Genomic DNA, 23,904 nt, shown 5'->3' with positions numbered 1-23,904 from the left:
TTGGATTAGATATCCATTTACCCATCTAAACATATTGGCCTTTGATGATCATAAGTACAAGGTTTAAACTTGTTCTGCAGCCTTGCGATTCTGTACATTGAGATCAGATGCTGTAGAACATGTCTGCTTTCAAAATTGTGATATAAGATCCAGTATCAATATCACCGGTTACCTCCACATTTACTTCTACGCAATGGGATTTTTTGGCTAGACTGACATTTTGACACAACAGCTCCTCCTGATAAAAAATATCTCCTTCAGAATGCACTTGCATTACGGTTGATGTATTGCTAGTCACTAATGGCTGAGTCAGAAGGGGAGAAGGCTTCTCCTTCCACCACACTAGGTGAAGAATTCATCATCCACTAACAGTTCTACTATACTAATCAACAAAAGTCTTAGACTACAGTATGTCTACTCTACTCTGCTACAGGTTATTAATAATAATAGTACCTCACTGCCAAATCTATGACCTTTTATCTTCCTTCCTCCTCCAAAAGTTTCAATCCTGCCAAACTCAGAAGTTCCTTGGTAGCAGGATCTCAATAGAAAGATTATAGGCAGAGTAATTTTTATCAGCGGCAGCAATAACAGCCCAAACTACAATCAGTCTGCTACAGTATATACTAGACACATTACAAAAAAAAGCACATATTACAAAATATTCACACATTACATCATAATTGTAAGGTCTTTATTTCACATATGCACAATTAATTGTGACTGGGCCTACAAAATAGGGCATGTGGGCACATGATTTTTGCCTACTTTTCAAACTTCCATCACTCATACCTTTTTATACCATTATGCTATTGCAATGCAAATTTCAGCTTGTGGTAAGCATTTAATTGGCTTTTATGATGCAAGTTACAAAATGCAGATATTCTGTTCCAGTACTACGATATAACCTACTATTGTGTGATAGGGTGTAGTTTGTGTCCACATGCACTGTTTTCATAGGCCCGTTTACATTTAGTGATTAAGAGTAATTATTTGTTGAGAAAATGTCATAGTAAGTTGTGTCTAGGATAATGATAAATGTTTTTAAGTTGTTCCACTCATTATTGTTCTTGAAAAGTAATGTGATGTGGCTGAGACTAGTAGATATACAAAGTGAGAAGGATGGTGTTTCTCTTAAATAGTAAGCACTTGATAAAATAAACCTGAGCGCTATGGTCCAACAGTCCTCTAGTGCATACGCTATCCAGTGTTACACCTACCTTGTATGTAGGCCATCTGCTTGCCACTTGATTAGGTTCCTCCCGGTCCACATCACTAGCACTGGAGTCCATGGTGATAGTTCACATCCAAGGTTCTGGCTCGTTTGGTTGGTTTCTCAGTTACTTCCTCATCCTCTCCATCATCAGGGACAGTGTCACCCTCTGCAGGGGTGGATCCAGACTTTCAAAAGGGGGTCCACTCTGGAACATGGCAACTGCAACTTCAGTCTAGGTGCCTAGCAGTTATATTTCATAGCAAATAAATATTCTCGGCAATATTCACTACAAGACTGACGCTAGTACCTCATTAGTTAGCTTGAGCAGAGCTATGCATTGTTACTCCCTCATGACATTAAGTAGCCCTTGGCTGACCCTAACTGCCCATATCGTAGTTCATGGCAACACTCATAAACTGTTCTTGGATAAAGACTGGGCCAGTGTATAATATCTTACCATAGTCAGCCTTGTGTTCTGCTGACATTGTCTGTTGCCAGGTAGCCTTAGCATGTCCTTCCAGGAACCAGAAAACCACCTAGCCCATTTGATCATCCCAGCATGCACAGTTGCCAGTAGCTCTACACAATCTTGCAGCCAGAACTGGAAGTTGTCTTCTGCTTGCCTGCCACTGAACTTGTCTCCTCAACTGGTTAACACTAGGAATCCAATAGGGTGTGGGCTCGTCTTGGTAGAGCTGGCAACCTCTGATGTGGATGAAGTCACATAGGAAGAATATTTTGTGTATGTTTTCCCCTATTAGCTATACAAGCCTTTAGTCTGACCAGTACGCGAGTATGCCAATGTTGTCTGGGGTCCCTATTTCTCAACTCACCAAGTTACTATGATGTTAGAAAAGGTACAAAGACATGCCACACTCACATGGTTTCAAGCTTAAAGAACTTGTGTTATGCATATGAGGAGCAACTAAAAACTCTTATTTTGCCGTCTCTTTTTGGAAAGAAGATATGATTGTAGTTTACCAAATTTTTCATACTATAGTTGATGTAGCTAAACCCCTCAACATTTTCTCACCTACATCAACTGAATGATGTTACCCATGGTAATAAAAGATTTTCAAGTCTCATACCAGCTGTTGTTCAAGTTCGCATTTTTTTAGTAATTACGTCATAAAATTACTGGAACAGCTTAGTTACCAACTCCATTGTTGATGCTCCAGCAACTATAGTTTTACATATGGAACAAAATAATGACAGACTGCTTTATTAGAGTGCTTGAAAATCTTTCTATCATGTAAAAGAGAAAGCTATACTGAGAGATGATTGATGTATACAGACGTCTTTAGTTGTTGATCAGTTGCCTATCTAACCAATGAAATCCCTACAAGTACAAATTATATTCATATGTCAATATGTGACAGTAAGCCTTTTCTACCTTGCATTGATTTTCTTTAACCAAACCCTTCAACTTTTCTTCAAATTATCACTGTTTATTGTAAAAAACTTAAATCCAAATCTGGCCCACTGCTTTATTAGATAACTTCAAAATAATTGTTATCATATGCCAGAAACAATTGTAGTTAAAATCAGTTGCTCTATATTGCCTTCTTTAGTGGTCAACTAGTTACTTATTCAGGTAATGAAATCCTTACAACTGTTAAGTATATTCATACTACTCAATGAGACAGATTCAGATTTTCAAGTCTTTACATCAGATTTCTTCTCCTTATTTACATAATCTTTTCAAAGGACATAACTGGTCATGTTAGTCATAACATTAATTGACTCTTTGTCCCCAGACTGAGAGTATTTACCAGCTATGGTAAAAGAGTTTCTTTTAACGAGGGGCTGTGTTATGGAACAATCTATCAGCAAGTGTTTCTGAGGCTGCCACATTGCCATCATTAAGAATTTTTACCTGAATTCGTGATTTTTTGTTGTTTTTAGTTGTGTTGTAGTTTTATTTTGTTTGCCTTTGTGTTGTATGTAATTATAGCTAGTTGAGTTTTATGCAATTTTTGTATATAGCTACAGTAGTTAGTATTTTGTGTACAATATTTGTGTGTATATGTGCAGGGCTCCACTAAAAATCAGTTTTACTGAGTGGATTTACCATGTAAATATTATTACAAGGCCGACTCCAGTATAAAGAGCATGGTGATGCCTACCCTCAGTGTTATGACTCAAGTAAAGAGCCTGTCAAACCATACTATCTATGGTCAAATGACTCCCAAGCCACAGGGCAAGATATAATTCTTGATCCACTTGATCACACTCCCTTACACAAGTGACATGCTGCCATTAATCACACAAGTCACATTCCATGGCTTTGTGCTCTGATGTAACTTCATATGTGACTGAATTTGACAAAACCAGCTGGCTTCCACACTCATCCAGATTTGTGACTTTAAAGGACCATAACTCTATGCAGGAGTATGCTATTGCTTTCAATTATTGACCTGTGCTTGGAATGTCCATAGAAAGAATTGTGAAAATTGCAGCTTAATAGCATAATGAGTGGAGAAGTTACAAGCGGTTAAAGTCAAAGAATCAGATGTGTGTGGAAACCTGGTTTTGTCAAATCTGGTCACATATTTATTATAATTATATAATGCATTGTGTTTATTATTTGGGGTTGCGCAGTTGCACCCCTGTGTTGCATCATCATACAGCTGTCTTACACAGTAATCCAAATAATTACACAGAAAACATATTTGTAAAAAACAACAACACGAATACATAGTAATGTATGGCACCATTAAAAATCTTAACAGCTTAATGAAAAGCATTTGATTGGAACAGAAGTCCATTCTAAAGTCTTCTGATGTGAGCAGGAACTAACTGTAATACTGAAATCACTGATTGTAATTGTTGGCACTAATCTTGTCACTTATCAGACCTCCAAGTTGTAGTATAGTGCGCTGGTTAAATACACTGTTTGACCTGAGCAATGATTTTATAATCACAAAATTGTTGATGATTTACAAGTAATAGTTGTAACACAGGCATGAGGGCTTTGCCTGATATGTATGCCTAACTGCCCAAGGGTTGCAGGCCCGAAGGAAGAGGGAATACATATCAATTGGCAAAGCCCGAATGAACCGTGTTATGGCTAATATGTAACACTTATCAGGCTGCTAAGAGCCTGTACAGTGCAATCAATCATCCAAGCCAATACGAGTACAGCCATTGGATGTACTATATACACGTGATTAGGGTGCACAACCTGGATTTCCACATGAAAAACACTCAGACGGAGAGTGTTTTGTTATCCTCGCCATCCTGCGAGTTGAAAAACGTTGGGCTAAGGTGAGAACTAGTGCTATAACTTATTCACTAATCGTTTCCACACATTTTCTATTACGGACATGCCACCATCATGAAGCTACTGCTCTGCACGGAGTAATCACTCTATAAGCAAGCTGTATTAATTGATCCCCACAATCAATTTCGGCCTCAACATCTATATAATCACTGTCCAGTTGTACATAGCCCGGGCTACATTTCATACGTAGCCTGGCTAGCTGAGCTACATATAAAATGCAGCCTGGGCAGCTCCTTTGATGTGAGGTGTGAAAGTGTTACATTCAATAATAGACTACAAGATAACATTACTCCTTCATTGTGTTCACACTCCTCTCGTTGCCTTAATTCTGTTAGTGTGACCTCCATCTCTTGTCTCCGCACTCTTCTGTAGTGCTGCCATGGTCTTACAGACTATCCTTTATCTGCCAACATCCAGGATGGTGTTCGACTTGACCTTGCAATGAGCGGTTTCTGGGGTGGAAGAACTAAATGGTGTTTTGTGGATGTACAGGTATTTAAACCTTTGTCCGCTTCTAATGCATCATTCTTATTAATTTCTTGCTTCTGGAGGCATGAAAATACCAAGAAGCATGCTTAAGCACACACATTCGTGAAGTGGAGCATGCACCCCCCACCCCAAGTTGTGTCTGCTTCTGAGGATCTAGTTCATGAAGCAGCTATTATAACAACACTTGGCTTCTTTACTTGCTTTTAAGTGGAGTGATAACTACTCTGTTGTCATGGGCTGGTTAAGATGTTGTTTGTCTTAAGCCACAAGCCAAAAAAAAAAAAAAAAAGCCACAAGCCAGACTCGTTAACGGCTAAGGCTACGGGCTAATCTTTTCACTGTTCCACGTTGCTTCGTCCCAAGACGTGCCTTTTGGCATACCGCAGTACGTACTATACACGCATCATGGACTTACCTTTGTTCTCCATTGTCTCCCATTTCTTTTTGCTGACTGCCCAAGGTGTCGATTCGCGGTAGCGCGATCTGGCGATGAATGGCTTCCGTGCGTTTGTACACGGGAATAGTCCGTGATGACTGGATTGATTGCTGCTAATACAGGGGCGCTTCTCCTACTGTTCTTCGTTGTAGTACTATGTAACATAGCTGAAAGCGAAGCGTATAACCACTTCATTTTCGAGTCATTAATTGATAGTTGGGGCGCGCGTTTAGACGAAAACTGTTTTTCTTTGATGCGGTATGCGCAGGTTTACCAGTCATAATAATGTTACAAAAAAAGTATGGGAGAGAGGTCACCTACACCTATACTAGTGAACTATTAATCCCTAATTTAGTCATGGTCTATACCATGACTGAATCAGGGATTAAATGTTCACTATAGTACTGCATGTGCAGGTGACCTTTTTCTCCTACTTTTTTCTATGATCTCTAATCAAACTTAAAATTCCTAACTTTTACTTGTACAGAACTACAATGAGGCAAGTAAAGTTGTGTATGGTTTAAATTTTGCTGTGCTTGGAATTTTATATTATATGGTTTCATGTTTGCTTGTGTTTCCAAGAAGCGCTCATTTTATCTACACGTTTCCTTATTTTCCTGTTTCCTTGTTTAGTGTTTACTTCCTTGTTTCCTCAATGTTTCCTTCATAGGTTTCATCTTTCCTTGTTTGGCTTCAAGTTTCCTTGTGTTTCAACTGAATGCGCAAATCAACCTGTCCCTCATCTTTAAGGATTCTCACCTATTGGGGTTTAACTTCCACTCCCAGCATTTAACTACCATATCCTCCTAATCTTTTACTTTCTATAGGGCTTCAGTGGTATAGAATATACAAAAATTGGTCAACTGTCACCCTGAAATGTCTAGTCTTGTGCAACCACGACTCTTACCACATACATCTTTACTTTATTGAGTCATTAACCTGGTCACTCATTAAAGCATTTTGGTAGAGGATATAAAGCTGGTAGAAGGAATGTTAACTAATTGAAAAACCTTAAACAAAAACATGTCACCAAAAAGGGTATTAAACTAATCATAGTTCTCTTGGGAATCGAGTCTGGCATTCATGCCGTAAAGAGAATCGCTACCAGCTATATGTGACCGTCTCAGCAAAACCCGACTTGTTCGCACAAGCATGCGTATTGAGAAAATCGAAATAATAAAATAATTCGTAAAATTACGCATACTATAAGAAAAACTACGCAAGTTTTTATCGGGCCAGTACTTGAAGAAGGAAGACTCAAATCAATTAAAACTATATACTATCTTATTCGCCTGTACATGGAGGGTTTGAAAATCTTTGTTTCGTTTCTCTAGCTCCAACGGTATGCGTGTCACGTGCGTTTGTTTACAATGTGGTAAACGTAAACAAAATCGTCATTTCTTCTACCAAACCGCCTTCATATCCATATACGCAAGTATCTACAGGGCTTTGCGTTCCTCAGTCATGTTGGCTCAGGAGAAGGGTGCATCGAATTGGCTCTCTTGTCTTCCATTGAAGTCGCATAATTTTGTGCTTCATAAAACTGCTTTTCGTGATGCAATTGCGCTTCGCTATCATTGGCTACCATCTGCCTGCCCTACTTCCTGTGCCTGTGGTCACTCTTTTACCATAGAACATGCTCTGTCTTGCCCAAAGGGTGGGTTTCCTTCTCTGAGACATAATGAAGTGCGTGATCTAACTGCCAATTTACTTTCCGAGGTCTGTAACAATGTTGTCACTGAACCCCACCTTCAGCCTCTTTCTGGTGAGACCCTTCAATACAAAACAGCTAATCGTGATGATAACGCAAGGCTTGACATTGTAGCTAATGGTTTTTGGGGAGGACGGTTTGAGAGGTCATACTTTGATGTCAGAATTTTTAACCCTAGTGCACCCTCAAATCAACCCCTACACTCTACATACCGACATCATGACAAGGAAAAGAGACGTGAATACCAACAACGGGTTCATGAAGTAGAGAATGCCTCATTTACTCCCTTAATTTTTACCACTACTGGTGGAATGGGTGATGCTGCTACTCAGTTTTATAAGAGATTGGCCAACCTTTTGAGTGCAAAGCACAGTCTTTCCTACGGAATAGTGATGGGATGGCTGAGATGCAAATTGAGCTTCTCTTTGTTGAGGTCTGCAATTATGTGCATTCGCGGTGCCAGGTCCAGTTTGCGCTGTCCCATTGCTGAGGCACCGATTGCAGTGCAGGTCGCTGAGGCCCATATGTAAGATAATTTGTTTTTGTTTATTATGTACTGTTTTATCTAAAAAAATAAAATAAAATAAAATAATAAGTTAAAAAAAAAAAAAAAAAATCTACAGGGCTAATACTATTCCTTGGCTGATGTGCTGATCCATGGTGAACCTTTAAGCCAAATTGCTACATTGTAGACTAATCCAAACGGAAGTTATGGCTGCGAATGTAAGCGCCTGTAGTTTATTTTCAGTATAGTCGCTGTACAAATCGATTATCTTGCTCTTCCTACTGTCTATCGCTATAATTCCAAAACTACACACCAGAGAAGGCTGAAACTTTGGTGGTCCATTCCTTGGATACTGCAGATATTGCTGAGTGAATAAAATTTTTTTTGTTTTATTGTGCGAACAAGTCGGGTTTTTTGCTGAGACGGTCAGATATACTAATATCCCATATTTTCTATCTTATCATTTATCAATTAGTTTTGTCAGCCAGACACTTCCTCAAACGTGCTTATCGATTTTAGATTATAATATAAGTGCTTTTTGATGAGCACTTATAATCTAAAATCAATAAGCACACTTGAGGAAGGGTCATGTGATGAGTCTACTTATCAATAAAAATCTGAAGCAACCTCTATATGATAATCCTTTGTTCTCTTAAGAGTTCATATAATACATAGGGCCCTCCCTATATATAAACAAAAAAAATTGGAATTTTCAACTAGAGTAGGGACCATAGCACATCAATAAAAACCAGACAACAATGAGGCAGTATTCGTTAGGCAAAACTAAGCCCAAACAAGTTTTCAAATCGACCAGAAACACTTTCAACAAGTTGCTACGGAGTTTTAAAAATATACTAATAGAATTTTCTACTGACTGCCTGACTGACTGGGTCTGTTCTGTAGAACAATTTAAGATCTGCTGTTGTAGAGGTTGCTTCTTTGTTTTGTTTAAAAAGTTGTACTTTCATTAACTTGTTTTGTATGTGTGTGTATTCCTGTTTGCAATTATTTAGTGTATGTGTGTTTTGTATTTAACTCAGGGGCGGATCCAGGGGGGGGGGGGGCTGAAGCCCCCCCTTCATATGTAGGCTTTACTTGATCAATATGCTGAGTATTATAATGAAATTTTGTCTTAGCATAATTATATGATCACTAATAATACAAATACTCATAAAACCACCTTATAAACATCTTTCCAAGGTATTATCAGTGGATTTATGCTAAAGTTTGTGTAACAAGGACTCGGATCAGGATTGGAGGTGTACAAGATCGAGATACTCTAATAGAGTAGTCAGCTAACTACTCTAATAGAACATTCACTGGAAACACGTAGTTGGTTCTGTTATGGAATTTTTCCAAATCTGCCTGCACCTATACATACAATGAAGTGCATTGGTCTCTTTAAAGGGCTTCATTCATCTACTTGTGTAGTTAATATGTATGGCAATACTTAATTCAGGTACACAATTTCCATTGAAAATGCTCTCAGATTCAATCTTGTATTGTTCAAATTTCAAAATTTTCCACTTTCAACATTCTTATTCTAACAAGCACCTATTCAGTGTTGTGCAATTGTGAGAGGGGTGCATCATGTACTTGGTTGTTTGTACCTACCCAAACTTTTTCATTAGAAAAATGCTTCAGAGAGCCATACCTATAATCTAAAGGCAGTATATAAAATATCTACAGGCAGAAAATATTATGAATTTTATGTGGAAATGTCTCCAAATTGCAGTATTTTAGCATCTATTTTTCAAAAATTTCCTGGAGGGGGCATGCCCCCAGACCCAGGGGCATAGCCAGGATTTTTTGAAGGGGGTTCCAGCACCAGGATTGAGTTACTAGAAGCAGGGGTCTGGGGGCACAGCCCCCAGCCGCTGAGAGACTTTCAATATTTTAATAAATCAAAACTCAGCAAATCGCTATATTTTATGCAAAAAGTACATTAATTATGATGCATTAAGTGGCCCTGGGATGAAGGTACTGTAGTACTAGATAAAGTCACCTAGTGGAAACAGACAGCATAACACATAGAGACACATATAGCTAGTAATCTGTAGGTGATGGTTATATCTCACTGTGGTATAGGAGCCATGAATCCACTGATACAAATGACGATCAAACAATATAACTATACAAATATGCATAGCATGAATTCATTTTGCATAACACAAGTGATAAATTACTGGAGCTCTATATCTTTAAACACTGCATACCAAAGCTATAGCAGTATAAGGTCATGCTAAGTTTTGCATTTAATGTTGGAATGTCTGAAAAACTTCTTATGGATATGGATATTTACATGTATGTTCTATTAGAGTATACCTGACTGCTCTATTAGAGTATATACCTGACTGCTCTATTAGAGTATATCGATCTTTTTAACAAGTTTTGAAGAGGGCTCATGTTACCTCTGTAAATCCTTCCCTGAGAGATGAATCAATTGTTGTGCTGTGCCATTACACTATATTGCTCACTCATTTTGTCCTGCCACACTAAATGGTGTGTTAGGATCCTGCTTGCAGAAGTCTAAATTTTACAGGGGGGGTTCCGGAACCCCCCCTCCCTACGCCCCTGAGACCCCCTAGTTCCAGCATGCTTTGCACACCTCTACCCAAGAGATTAGTACCTTGAGTTAGCCCCCCCTTTTATAAATCTTAGATCCGCCCCTGTAACTATATTGTATTATACTTTTAATCTTTACAGGGTTCCACTGAAAATCAGTATTCAGTTACTGAGTGGATCCCCTCTAGTGTTAAAAAATTACAATTACAAGAGCAACTCGTTAACGGCTAAGGCTATGTATGGGCTTGAATTTTGACGTCGCTTCGTCCCGAGAGGTGCCTATTGGCATACCGCAGTACGTACAATGCATTCTTCATGGACTTACCAGCGTCCTCCTTTGTGTGCCATTCATCTTTGCTGAATGCGAAAGGTGTCGATTTAAGGGTAGCACGTGATGGCTTTCCTTCGAAACGGAAATCGTCCGTATTTTTCATAGTGGCTATTTTGATTGCAGAGGTGCTTTTCGAGCTGTGTAACGCAGTAGCTAAAAAAAACTACTAGCCCAAACCTGAGACCGGGGGAGGTATAGCACATATAAACAAATTTGCTTTTGCATTAGAATTACATATTTTGTATTTTGTGCTCTATAGCTAGTATCACAATTGTTATGTAGTGAAATGTCTGCAGTGAAGGGAATGATTGAAGGGATTTCAGGGGCATGCATATTTAATTGTGGCAAGGGGAAGCAATTGGAGATCACTGACTGAGATCTGGAAATAGCAAACAAACTTACTGTGACGTACAAGCCAATTCTTTATATTGTTGTATTAGTTTTAAAGCAATTATTTTATGTCTATAGTGGACTGTGAAAATGACCATAACTTATAAGTTGCAATTTTAGTGGACCACAAATGGAAAATTTTTGAAAATGGCTATCTCAAGATTGGACCTTGAGGTACTTTTAGTCAAATTCCTGTATTACACTGTAAGCATGCACAGCACATATAACTTTTGACCCTATTCTTTTCTGTGGTGCAACTTGCTATTTTAGTCTGACTTTATTATTATTATTATTATTGTTACTGAGCAGACAGCACAGCTGATATGCTCAGGAAAAAAAAAAGCAATCATAAAATGAATTTAGCTACGTAGTTACAAAGATTACAGTTATTGGGTTCCATACAATGTTTGTAGTTCCGCTGAAAAAGAGTCAATATTGTTGCTCTCAATGATGGAAGATGGTAAGTTGTTCCAATCCTTAATTGATCTGGAGAAAAAGCTCTGTTGGTATGAATAGGTAGATGAATTTGGTAGAATAAAACGATGTGGGTGATATAGTCTGGTGGATCTTGTCATTGAAATAAAATGAGGAGGAATTGACAGTGAATAATCTTGATGTATAATTTTAAAAAGTGCTTGTAATCTGGATATTTTACGTCTCAGCTGAAGGCTTGGCCAAGAAAGATGCTGTAACATAGCTCACTGTGCAAAAAAATTGTTATACTCAAGTATACACAGTGTGTATAATTCAATTATACATGTGGTATACTCAGACATGTATGAATATGATATACTTATTATGTATATCTTGTGTATAACCACTTGGATAATATACACCAGTGTGTATAGCTTAAGTGTGCTAATGATACAATTATACACATGGCGTAGACTACATGTGCACATATGGTCATGATATACACAATGGAGTATACCTTATCTGAGTTGCATGTAGCAATTAGCAAGTTCAGCTATTTTGCAGCCATAGCTATATGTAAATTATTTGATGGCTGTGGTCTATAACAATCACTAATCTGACAACTCTGTGTATATAAAGTACATACCAGTAACATGAACCACTGCTAGATAGTATATGATACTGCATGTGTGAAACTGAGTGTAGAATAGCTTTCACCTGTCAATATAATTATTTAGGAAACTTGAGTGAGAATGAGTGCAGATATAAAAATACCACAGAATGAGCCAGCGATATTGCTGCTTTAAATCAAAGAAACAAGTGTATAATAAATCCACTTGACCTGACTACAGTGTATGAAATTAATTATTATAACTTCAGTTATAAATGATTGCTATGTACCATCTGTACATGCATATACATTACTATTTTCTGTGTTAATGTATTGAAATACATTAATCATGCACACATGCATATAATACATTTCTCAAACAAAGTAGTAATGTAATGTTAAACTAATTATATACATACAAGAAAGTGTGAAGAGTTTTGGTGACATTGTGCATCTAATAATCAATAATACAGTAGATGGGCATGTTTAGTTTATACAATTTTAGGTGATAATTGTATTGCTATTATTACACTGTCTTCCCCATAGTCAAAACTTACTTGCTCTTTTACCAGAGCACAGCGGGATAAAATTCTACTCATAGGAAGAAACCTTGATGGTCCACCAATTTGTTTCTCTGTTGATACAACAATTATCGAAGGATGGAACCAGTTCTCTCTTGGGTGCACCTCAAACCACTCAACATAGGCAAATACATGGGTGACCACCTTTTCATTGGAACCAATTGTTATAGTAACAGAGTGTTTGAAGAAGTACTCGACCATACCTACATGAAGTTTTACTGTTGCAGATGACAAAATTCCATCTGCATCATTGTAACTCATTGACCAATAAGCACTTATTGCTGCTGAATGATTTCCCTTAGCTCTATTTGCCACATATTTTTCCCCAGCAATTGTTACCTCATTAAACCGTTCATGTGCCATTGGAACAAACATGATATCTGCTGTTGTGTACAGTGTTTTATAGATTACTGTAAGCCAAGCTACTTCTTCATAATCAAAGAATTTTTCGTATTTCTTATTTGTTTTATACAAGCTGCAGTAGGTGGCATTAATGCTTGACAAAGTGCAGTGGTGGTTTGCTTTAAATTCCAGAAGTGAAGATGTGTCTGCATGACTTTGTTCAACAGAGCCTTCAGTTAACATTATATCTGTACTCTGTTTTCCAAGCTGCATTTCAAAGAATTCTTTTAGTTGTGGTGGTAGAGCAGTTGATATGTTTGACATTAGTAAACTTTGATAATTTAAAAATTTTTTAATCATTTGCACCTCTGGTTTTATCCAATTCTTTTGTAAGCTTCCAAGTATTCCATTATATCTCTCAAAAGGAAAGCACCAGAACGAAGGTGATGGTCCATAATTTAAAATAGATTCCCTAATGTGCAAATTCATGTGCATGTTTGGCGAACAATGTTCTTTGGAATATAATAATTCAAATGTTAAACAGAATTCCATTAAGTATTCATCTGCTTTAATAAGTTCTTGCATTGTTATAGTAGGTTGCAACATGATAGTACATCCATTTACAAACAAATCCCAACAGGAGTAATGTTCTAAGGGCAATATTCCATTTAGGCAGTGCAAAGAATAGATAGTTACCCAGTTCTTCCACTGGTCTGCTGTAAATGAGCTGAAGTTTGACTCAATTTTGAATGGAATCCTTCCTACTCTAGCAGGTACCATTATTTTATCTGCCTTTTCTTGCAATTCTGTAAAATTTTCTTTTTTAAGTACCTTTAATTCCTTCCATACATCCATCATGTGTTTAGCAGTCCCAAGCAAGAGGTTATGCATGGGATCAACTACATGACATGAGACAATATCAAAATAAGTAAGCTTTGACAGTTCTGAATATCGAACTCCATACTTCTTTTGTATTTCCTTTTTCTTGGTCAATGTATTAGCAGCTAGTAGCTCATCGACTTGTTGCTTATGTTCACTGTACGTTCTCATTGTATAGTCATGTCTATTGAATCCAGAATAGTCAGACTTTTCACCAAATTTTTTACAAGGAAATTCCTTGTTGCACTTTGAACAACCTTTGAATGAAGTAACTGCCGTAAATCCACATAGTTTTCGTGTAGCTGGTAAATCACAGGTGACACATATCAAGGCACACCTCACTGGTACAAATGTAAAGAATGAAGATGTTTTCAAATAAACTCCTTCCCAAAGTCTATGCAGCTCTGCTACAACAGGTTTTAAGAATGAGTTGACATTTTTCTTTGGTTCTTTTGGACCAGGAATACAACCAATAATAATTACATTTTCTAGTTTGTATCTTTCTGATCTAGGAAGGTTTGCAACAACAGCATAGAGTATTCCAATACTGTACTGAATGTGTTTAAAAGGAGTAAACCAATCCAAGTTCATAATCAGTGCAAGGTTATGAGGAACTGCAAGAAAAGGCTTTCCATTTACAACTTGGTACTTATTCCAGATTTCGCCATTATAAATATCAGTTAATAATCCATTTGAATTTTCAATTGAAGTAAAGGGTTGAAATGAATCTCTCCAATGTTCACATTTAGTTAGAAAACTTGGCTTGCTGCATAGTTTTGAAATGGATGTGGTTATGCTACAATAGGCATAAACTTTCTTTGGTATAAACTTGTAGGATGAGCCATGTTTTATGCGTTTGAGAAGAGCAGTATCACATTTCTTACGACGAGCTAACTGAGGATGGTTAGGATATTCTATAAATGAACACTTGGCTGATTCATCATCTCCTGTCCGATGCCTGATAATGCAGTCTGTAAATCTATACAATGAATTGCATTTAGGACATACAACTTGCAAGTCAATGTTAGTTTCATCTCCAAGCAACTTTTTGAAGTAGTAAACATTTGATGGCATATGATCACGTAGTAACTGCAGGTAACTTGATTGTGAAGATAGTGACAGCAACCATGTTAATAAGCACTTGATAAACTCCAGGAGCAAAGAAATTCCACGTTCAGATATTCGATAAAATATTTGAAAAAAGCTTAGAAACAAACAAATATGAAATACTATAGATTTCACCTCCTTTACTTCAGTATCATTGTTTGAGACTGGAACTTGTAAAGTATACACATTGCTGTTTTGGCTATTTTGTGCAAAGAGATTATCAAAGTCATCTATTTCTTCATTATCACTTACTAGGATTGTATCTTCATTCCCTTCACTTACTGTGCTTTCTGAGCTACTATCAGTATCACTTCCACTGTAGTCATTGTTCAAATCTGTGCTTGTGGCTAAAGGTGAAATAATATTTTGCTGCTGTTGCTCAGAGTTTTCATGATACCCTGCGTGATTACCACTGTAATCTAACTGCTCCAAGCTTTCATCAACACTAAATGATTCGTGATCATCAGCAGTTATGTCATTAAGTACTTGCTGTGCAGTCTGTCTACCAGGACAGACAGCTGGATTTTTATGACGGTTCAAAGCAGCATGTGAAAGCTCTTGGTTGCATTTAATGCACTTATCTCGTCCTCGTTTCCTTGCCGCTTCACTTGCCATCAAAACAGATATATCTAACTCTAACAACTACAATGTATGAAATTTATTTTTATCTTGTTTTATATGGCAGTGTAGGATGTGATGTAGTGTATTCATATGTGCATGGTAGTGTATTCATAAGCACTAAATTAAGTAAGAAGTCCCTTTGCCAGGCATATCATCACTTTGGTAGTTGAGGTTAGTGTAATGTCATATCAGCTTCAGTGAACTTTATACATATAAGGACTGACAGGATATAATTGCAAAGGAAATACAATATAGGCATAGTTCCAAAACCATGTAAAGACAATACATGTTATGAGGTAATTCATTATGTTGAAGTAATTATATGATGCAGGTTACCAACAATTTGAAAATGTAATATGATCACACTTGTACAGCACTTCACACTGATACTACTGTACTATAGTCAGATCACAATATATTTATTTATTAACATGCATCTAGATATATTTTGTTATACCGAACATCTCAAGCCAGTTGTGTAATAATAATGTAATGGTGCTTATGCACTTCCTAATGGTTTAAAAATAATACTACCAAAACATTGTAACATTACATTAAAGATACCACATATGTATTCATAACTATATAGCAGTAACTAATTTAAGTCATTATTATATGTATAAATAACTAATTTGCCAAAAAATTGTAATATTACACTAATATGTCATAACTATAACAGTAACTAATCTAAATCACTATTTGGTGCTTCATCTGCCACCATCCAGCAGCCATCACCAATGCATAAAGGTGGGGGGCACTTTATAGGAGTTCCATCCACCCTTTCTTTTCTTGGATGGCCAGATGCTCTTTCAGAGGTATTGGCCCTCATATCCAGGGTCTTAAATAAATCATTTAGTTCCCTAGACCTCCATTCTGGTCGATGCACTTTGAATTTCCCATCCATTTCCTCCTCATCTGACATCATCATAGGCGTGATGTCTTGCCACTTATCCATTTCCTCTTCTGTAACGTACCTTCCCCTCCTTTCATATTTCTAATATATGTACAGGATATATAGAAATACAAACATTTGCATAAAATCCTTACCCTTTGCTTTCTTGATCTTGTTAAGCGTTTCTCCTTTTCTTCATCTGTATGCTTTCGGTTTAATGTTCTGCGGTATGTTTGCAAAGAACCTATTATAGATAACAACATCTAATCTATACCTGTAACTAAATGTATATATTTTACTAGTGTTTTCATGTGCATTGATCTATGTGGTTGTGCACACTCTGCTATAATGTGACCAGGTTTGTGAAAAGGGTACACACCCAATTCTATGAAATTCAAATACCATACCATAAAGTTCTAAAATTTAAAGTTCCCAAACCTTTGTACCCATTGTTGCTCACTGCTGATTTCTAGTCATTAACATTAATGAATCAGTGATCCATAGAAGTTGTGTAAAAGTCCTATTTCACTAATCTATTTACTTACTTTTGACATCACTTAGTGAGTGTGGAATTTCTTCACTTGTTTTAGATGCATTTACCTGCTCCATCACCCACCCAACTACACGGTTATTGTGCTCACTATTAATTCTGCAATTTAAATGTCATTGGTACAATATTTTACTACTAGATAAACATACGGTTCCTCCAACTTCAACCGTTTTTCATTTGGAAAGTTGTTGTATACAACATGGACCAAATTCTAGAAAATTGGAACAATACAGTATAGTTAATAAATAGTACTTCTACACATGTGATAAATAGTTATTGTTTCCCATTTAATTGGCCTTGGAAATAGCTGACACATCGTCAATGTAGCTATTTTTGAAAATTTATAACTTGACAATAATTAGCTAATACTCAAGACTAATTATTAATAAGTTTGATAGTTTTTCTTGTATGGTTTCAGGTGAGAGGTCTATTCATCATCACCTTGTGGTTAGTAATAGTGACTTGAGGTTGCATGATCAAAATTAATAGCTATGGAATCATGTAGTTCAGCAGGCTGGTAAAGGGAAGCCAACACTAGCAAGCGGTGAAGTACTTGTACAGGCTCTGCCTTCTGTTCAAACTTTTTGGTGCCCAACTGGTAGACTTGATAATAATAAATAATAAAAAGCAATGACACCTACATTGACAAACAATTGTAAACCCTTTGTTCACTTACAGTGAGTTCTGTCGGTACATGACGTTTTCGTTTGCCACTACCAACCCCCTCACATGATGGAGATGTAGTTGGAGTTACTGAAGGAAGAGATTCAATTGTAACAGCATGAGAAGCCATGGTATTCTCAATTGCATCAAGGCGATGCGAAATGTCTTCAATAGCACCATTTAGCCTATCAAATTCCCTTGTGATGCAACATTGCATTTCAGCCAAAATGGCATGAATATCATTAGCCACAATGGGGATTGTCTGTCCAGGTAGCCAGCGTTGAGTGGAGTCTTGGGGCTCGAGCTCAGCATCATAGTGAGTAGACAATGGTTGGCTACTGCCATAGAACCGGTTGGTGGGAACTGCTGTGTTATATTCAAGGCCGCTGGTAGTTGACCATTCATCAGAATTTGCAGATCCAGAAACAAACAAGTTGCGTCTTGCTGGAGGCTGTAATCATGATAAAGTACAAAATATAGCTACTGCGAATAAAACAATTTCCACAATGCTATCCCACTCACACAGACAACAGCTATAGGGACATGGCAGTGAGCACATGCTGGAATGAATTTACCAGACTAGGTATAGTTACACTTTTACTACATGAGCGCCTTGATGCTTATATCCCTAAACATAATAATTTTGCCTCGAGTTTCAGCACTCGATGATGCGGTGCGCCCGTCTAGCTGCTCATGTTGACATAATGTTAGCTATTAAAGTGTCACTGTATAAAAATAGTTACCGGATGCTGCTGGGGTGCCCTGTTTCCAGATACTCGTATACGTACACCAGTTGCAGGTCTTGATAGAGAAGTCATCTTGCGCCAAAGGTACCAGAAACTCGCGGGTTTATTTCTAGTTCACGTGATAGCACGTGATGACAGGAAAGGAAAAAGAAACACTCAAAGGCTTGTACGTAGTTATACTATCTGTGGGCTCACCAAGAGGGGCGAATGACAGAGATGAAGACCGGCTTCCCTTGAAATCGTGTGATTGACAATGGAGTGGCGCAACTCTCGCTGCCTCTTTGAATGATGAGTATTAATATAAGGTCAGTTTTTCCATAATAATATTATTTACTTTAATATTGCTATGCAGAGCCTCCACCAAGGCTCAGGGATAATATGAGGGTATAATATCAGCTCTACAGGTCCTTGTTTTACATTACACACTAAACAACGATGCACCTCGCTAGTCAATGTGGAAATGCAGGCGTATTTCAGTTGTTCGCCCACGCGGCCTCACGGAATGATGTACTCTATTCCTTGCTGTTAGCTATATAAAAAAAATTGATGAGGCGGCTGTAGCAACGTAGACAGGTTAACCGCAGCACGAAAAATAATTGCCTCACTATAATTATGTGTAGAATTTCTTAGAATTATTGTATAAATAGTGGTGGTACATGTAGGTCACAGTCTTAATTTGGCTGTCTCAGTTGTTATTAACTTATATGATATACAAATTGATGAATGTGCTGCTAATGTATATGGGATACATGTCTACCACGCACACACACACACGCACATACAGTAACCCGCAGGAGGACTACCAGGTCTTACGGAAAGGTTCGGATTCCAAAGTTCCACAGTGACCTCAACACAGCTAAGTGAGACAAATACAGTTTGGTATTTGCTTCCCCAGTCAATATCGGGTGCCCTTTTATGTTACAACTGGATGGGCTGCTTTTTTTACAATACTGGAGAAAACAGAGAAAGTTTCTTACACAAGGAAAATACCAAATTAATTGCCAGGCCAATGTTCTAACCACCTCGCTATGCTGCCTCACACACACACATGTGCACACATGCTCCACACTACGTATGTGAAACGTTGCATTTTTAGTTGTACCATCCTTACTAAAATTTTAAAATTGCTACATTTTAGTGTACTGCATGTGAAATTAAATATTTATGTAGGTATAAAAATGAGGCTGAACCTGTTGCCAAGTAAATAGCATGTGCACACAGTGGTGCAACAGGAAGGTATGGTATGTGTGTGTGCGTATGTGTCCTACGTAAAATGTTAAGCATGATTTTTGTAATGGCTCAATGAGCTTATTTACAATGAACTGGAGAATTCATAAAAGTATATGTTTTGACCTAAATACACCCATGCTATCAAGTAAGAAGGTGCTTTAAAATGGCGACAATAAAGTTGAGTTTTACTGCAATGTAAGCTAACTCACATTTACTTCATAGCACAGAAATGAAACAATTATAATTATTCGTACTCTCCATGAAGATGCTAATCCATTGGTATATTTAGACATTTCACTTTGAGTCTTCCTTCACTGCATACTGAAGTGATTCAAACGTTACATAAAATTATGCATTTTTACTTAATGTATTTCAATGACATTATCTCTAAAACAGAATCATGCAAACAAGTTGGGTTTTTGCTCAGTGGGTCACAAATTGATGACTGTTAATAACTGTATCAGTGGAGTTTAATGCTTATGTGCATGGGCTTCTGATGTTAATGTGTACCAATTACATACTATTTAAAGCACCACCACGCATACAATATGGAAATAAAAGCACTCAAACATGGTATCGAGCCTAATATAGCACTCGGCTTCGCCTCGTGCTATATTAGGCTTTATACCATGCCCAAGTGCTATTATTTTCATATTGTACAAGTATAGCGGTGCTTTAACTGGTTTAGAGTGCTGTCTTGTCTTGGAGCATTCATTTAGTGAATTTGAACCGCGTCAGCTTTCAGCCATCAGACAATCGGTTAGTGTCTATGTAGTACAGTTGTGGTAGTAATATAAGCAAATAGTATCTTTTTGGCTACTTTTGGTGATTAGAAATGTTACGCACATGATCTTGTTTTTAGTATTTATTTTCCAATCAATGCATAACTGTTCTTTATCTTCCATAACTACTTTATTGTGATGCAAATGAAAAATATAGCACACTTGAATACGTTACAGAAAATAGAGTACTATTTTTGCTTTGATCTCGCCAACAAAAGTACTTTAAATGTACTATAAAGAAGGCTCAAGAGTGTAGTTTGACCAGACCTACAATTCAATGGAGCCTTGATTCAAGACCAGATGTTATTTTGGATGGTTGTGAGTGACTCCTGGAATTCAAATAGTGGTAAAGTGTCACTATTGTAACAAGACCCTTATACTGTTGATACTAAAACCAGTCTAGTTATTTACCTAGTAATATATAACATTCTTTATTCCAGATACACATGGTCACCGGTAAGCATTACAAAGGGATGGAGCACAGTATATTAATGTCAATATATGGTCCTATGAGTAGTGATGCACTGATAAGAGATTTTACCAGTTAGCCGTTATTGAAATTCATATAAGGAAATGTCTGATACCGATAACCAATCTGATATTTATGTTTACTGAAATTTCACACGTATATTGAAAAATTGTCATTTTTGAACTTGATGAAAATTGTAGCATAAGGGTCAGTATAATTAATCAGCTGAATAATCTGCTAATAATTGTGACCGGATTTGCGAAAAGGGGTCTTCCACACACATCCAATTCTATGAACTTGGAAGACCATAACTTAGTGTTCAAGTAATATATAAGCCTGAAATTTTCTCCATCCATTAAGTTAAAGATGGTACTCACTGCTGACCAAATTTCAAGTCATTAGCATTTTCCAAGCTGAAGTTACAGATTGCCAAAGTTGGTAAATTGGATGTGTGTGGAAGACCCCTTTTCGCAAATCCGGTCACAATTACTGATACCAGTATTGCTGAAATTTGGCCATAAACTGATTTCCAATTATTTATCAATTAATCTGTGCATTACTACATATGAGAAGTTAAAAAAGTACAGCAAATGGCCTTGGTTTAGTGAATTTTCATTCAACAACCACCTTCTTGTCAGTTTTTACCAAATACTAGCTACACAGTTAATGATAAATGTAATACGTACAGGTGTTTTGTTAGTTTGGTTTTTGACATTGCTCTCTAATTTTGTCAAATAGATACTGCTTAATCTCAGTGGAAATTAAGCCCCATGGGAACTATTACAGCAGGCAGTTCATGCCCATGTTGTGTTCTTGAGCACTTTCACCCTGCTCCTGATCCCACTGACTTGACAAATACTACACCAGGTGAGCATGAAATATATCTGAAATGGTGCATCTGATTAAATCCCTTCAATGCAGTTATGATGATCTGATCTTCACTCCAATTGTACATAGAAACAAAATTGGTGCCATCCAGTGAACCACCAAGCTGTGCTACATTTACTGAAGACAGAGGGACGCTGTTGGTGGTATTGTCAAAATCCCCAATCTTTGTACCCAGAATCTCTGTGTAAGGAGTCCTAATTCTGTGTGCTCGAATGGTAAAAGTAAGATCTTCACCTCCTCATGTAGACCGGTAAGAACTCGCCACATTAGGTAGTACATCATGCATTATAGAGTTAGTTCTCTTGCTGACATTGAAGGCCAATCAAGTATGTCACTTAATAGTATTGATATTGCAATTTTACTTATGCTTGCTGAGATAGTGAACCTATTAGTAGTAAAGTTTTGTGCATTTACATATAGCATATTTTCACTTGTCATGTCGTGCCAAAGCTGTAATGTGCTGTACTCTTGTGACTCTTAGGTAATAGATACAGTGAGTATGATGGAGGCTGGAACAAGTCTTCTGTGGTGAAAATTCAGGGTTTCTCTGCTGGATTTGCAGGCATTGTGATCCAATAACATTTTAGTCGTTACTGTGTCTTCATCAATGATCTGTGTAAAGGCGATCATTGGTAATGTAATATGCATGGTGTATCTACAGTACCATTTCTTTTTGGTGGTCTGAATTATTTGCCATTTTCATTGTTGCCATGCTGTTCTGTTGGCAGGTCCAGCAGAGATTGCTACATGGCTTCCCAATGACGATTTAAGGAGTGGTATTTGCCAATTCCTACAAAATGTTCTGTAGCATGGAATCACTAGTTCTGGTCAACTCACAGCAGGTGACGTAGCAGTCCCAAATTTTCTGGGGAATAAGTAAGCAACATACATGTAGCCCATAAAAAAAACATTATTTTATAGTGGTGCTTATTTACTCCTGATGTTAACATGTACCAATTACATGACCTCATACAAAAATTGGCACTCCTGTGGGTTACTGGTTCTGTCTCAGGACATTTGATTGCACTTGTGTGTGTGCACACGTACACTAGTGCTGGGACATAGCTTCAGACCTTGAAAGTTGTTTTATTACTCCAAAGCTGTCAAAAATCAGAGATCAGAGCATAAAGCAAAATTAATGTGACCAGATCTGCAATAAAGGGACTTATAATTACTACCTGGCAACCCATACCTTGGCTTGTGAATGTGGTACCAGCATCACATTGTATCCCTATAAATATTGCTTTGAAGGTGATAGGCTAAAACACGAGGAGGTAAGATTAGTCAAACCTGGAATGGCCTTTTGTGGATCTAACAAATGGTGATGGCGATAGATGTAAGTTACGTACATCACAGAACTGTATAAAAGTCAAACTTAAGGGTAATAATGTAAGCACACATTCAGAGTATCCATTTTTATATACAGGATCATTGTGTAGGTCAAAGTAGATTGCGAGTGGTATACGTCAATTTCCTCCATACTGCTACACTTCCCAAACTCTTGATTTAGGACTAGCTGTAAAAAATTAGCTTCAACACAGTTGTGATATTGGAATCGTGAGAGGTGATAGTAGCTGTAGGGGAGCTGGTAATGAATTCATTATTAAATTGTGTGTACTGCAGTGTTTGTTATTATTTATGTGCATACATGTACAGACACATGTACAGACACATGTACAGACACATGTACAGACACATGTACGCACACTCACATGCACATACACATACATACACATATGTGAACAATACAGATACACATACAAATTATTCTTTTCTTTAGATGGGAGTTGTCACTTATTGCTACCACACATATTAGTTAACAATCAACCTGATTTATATCTGCCATATTGGCTACACTGGGTGAGTTCTTTCTCATGTTTCGTCTAGTCTATTTTATGCTTCAATTTATAGAATTCCATTGGTGAATGTGGGGTGGATTATCTCATGCAGCTCAGACCTCTTATCATCATGGAAATTGTGACAGTGTCTTGAATGTTTATATGCATAGTACGCATGATTATTATATTATGTATATAGTATGTATGATTTTATTTTATCAAGTGATAGAGAATTTATAATAATTGTAGTATAGAAAGGTAGTGACGTACTGGAGCAGTTGGGTGGTTTATCAAATTAAGTTGCATGGCTTCATAAATAAAATATAAACAGCATTAATAGTAAGCAGTGTAAATATTTCATATAAT

General features: G+C 37.2%; 2 protein-coding genes and 1 long non-coding RNA gene across 6 annotated transcripts in view; 2 read left to right on the top strand and 1 right to left on the bottom strand.

Moving 5' to 3' along the window:
- LOC136258805 (probable iron/ascorbate oxidoreductase DDB_G0283291) overlaps positions 1 to 23,904 on the top strand; it is a 50,332-nt gene that overhangs the window by 5,271 nt on the left and 21,157 nt on the right. The gene's annotated exons all lie outside the window — the stretch shown is intronic.
- Positions 16,122 to 18,403, bottom strand: LOC136258374 (uncharacterized protein C14orf93-like). The gene is made up of 6 exons (XM_066051684.1): positions 18,329 to 18,403; positions 17,599 to 18,036; positions 17,072 to 17,133; positions 16,918 to 17,021; positions 16,528 to 16,616; positions 16,122 to 16,474 (listed from the first exon to the last, which is right to left on the bottom strand). Exons 1-6 carry the CDS (start codon positions 18,401 to 18,403, stop codon positions 16,163 to 16,165), a joined length of 1,080 nt encoding a protein of 359 aa, XP_065907756.1. The 3' UTR covers positions 16,122 to 16,162.
- On the top strand, positions 18,461 to 23,782 carry LOC136259013 (uncharacterized). 4 transcript variants are annotated; one of them, XR_010703157.1, is made up of 6 exons: positions 18,461 to 18,636; positions 21,551 to 21,679; positions 21,734 to 21,950; positions 22,182 to 22,576; positions 23,481 to 23,560; positions 23,612 to 23,782. It is a non-coding gene; the product is annotated as an uncharacterized lncRNA (long non-coding RNA). The 4 variants fall into 4 exon arrangements; XR_010703159.1 differs by having other exon boundaries at positions 21,734 to 22,332; positions 22,429 to 22,576; XR_010703158.1 differs by adding an exon at positions 19,502 to 19,567 and having other exon boundaries at positions 21,734 to 22,576.

This window comes from Dysidea avara, chromosome 6 (genome assembly GCF_963678975.1).
Source record: "Dysidea avara chromosome 6, odDysAvar1.4, whole genome shotgun sequence".
Classification (NCBI taxonomy): domain Eukaryota; kingdom Metazoa; phylum Porifera; class Demospongiae; order Dictyoceratida; family Dysideidae; genus Dysidea; species Dysidea avara.
The sequence above is the reverse complement of the archived record's forward strand: the minus strand, read 5'-3'. Positions and strand labels throughout refer to the sequence as shown.

Coding starts and splice junctions, on each gene's coding strand:
- LOC136258374 (XM_066051684.1), bottom strand. CDS start 18,403: ATGACTTCTCTATCAAGACCTGCAACTGGTGTACGTATACGAGTATCT. Junction 18,037..18,328: donor GGGCACCCCAGCAGCATCCG/GTAACTATTTTT, acceptor TCATGATTACAG/CCTCCAGCAAGACGCAACTT. Junction 16,617..16,917: donor CTCACTAAGTGATGTCAAAA/GTAAGTAAATAG, acceptor TATCTATAATAG/GTTCTTTGCAAACATACCGC.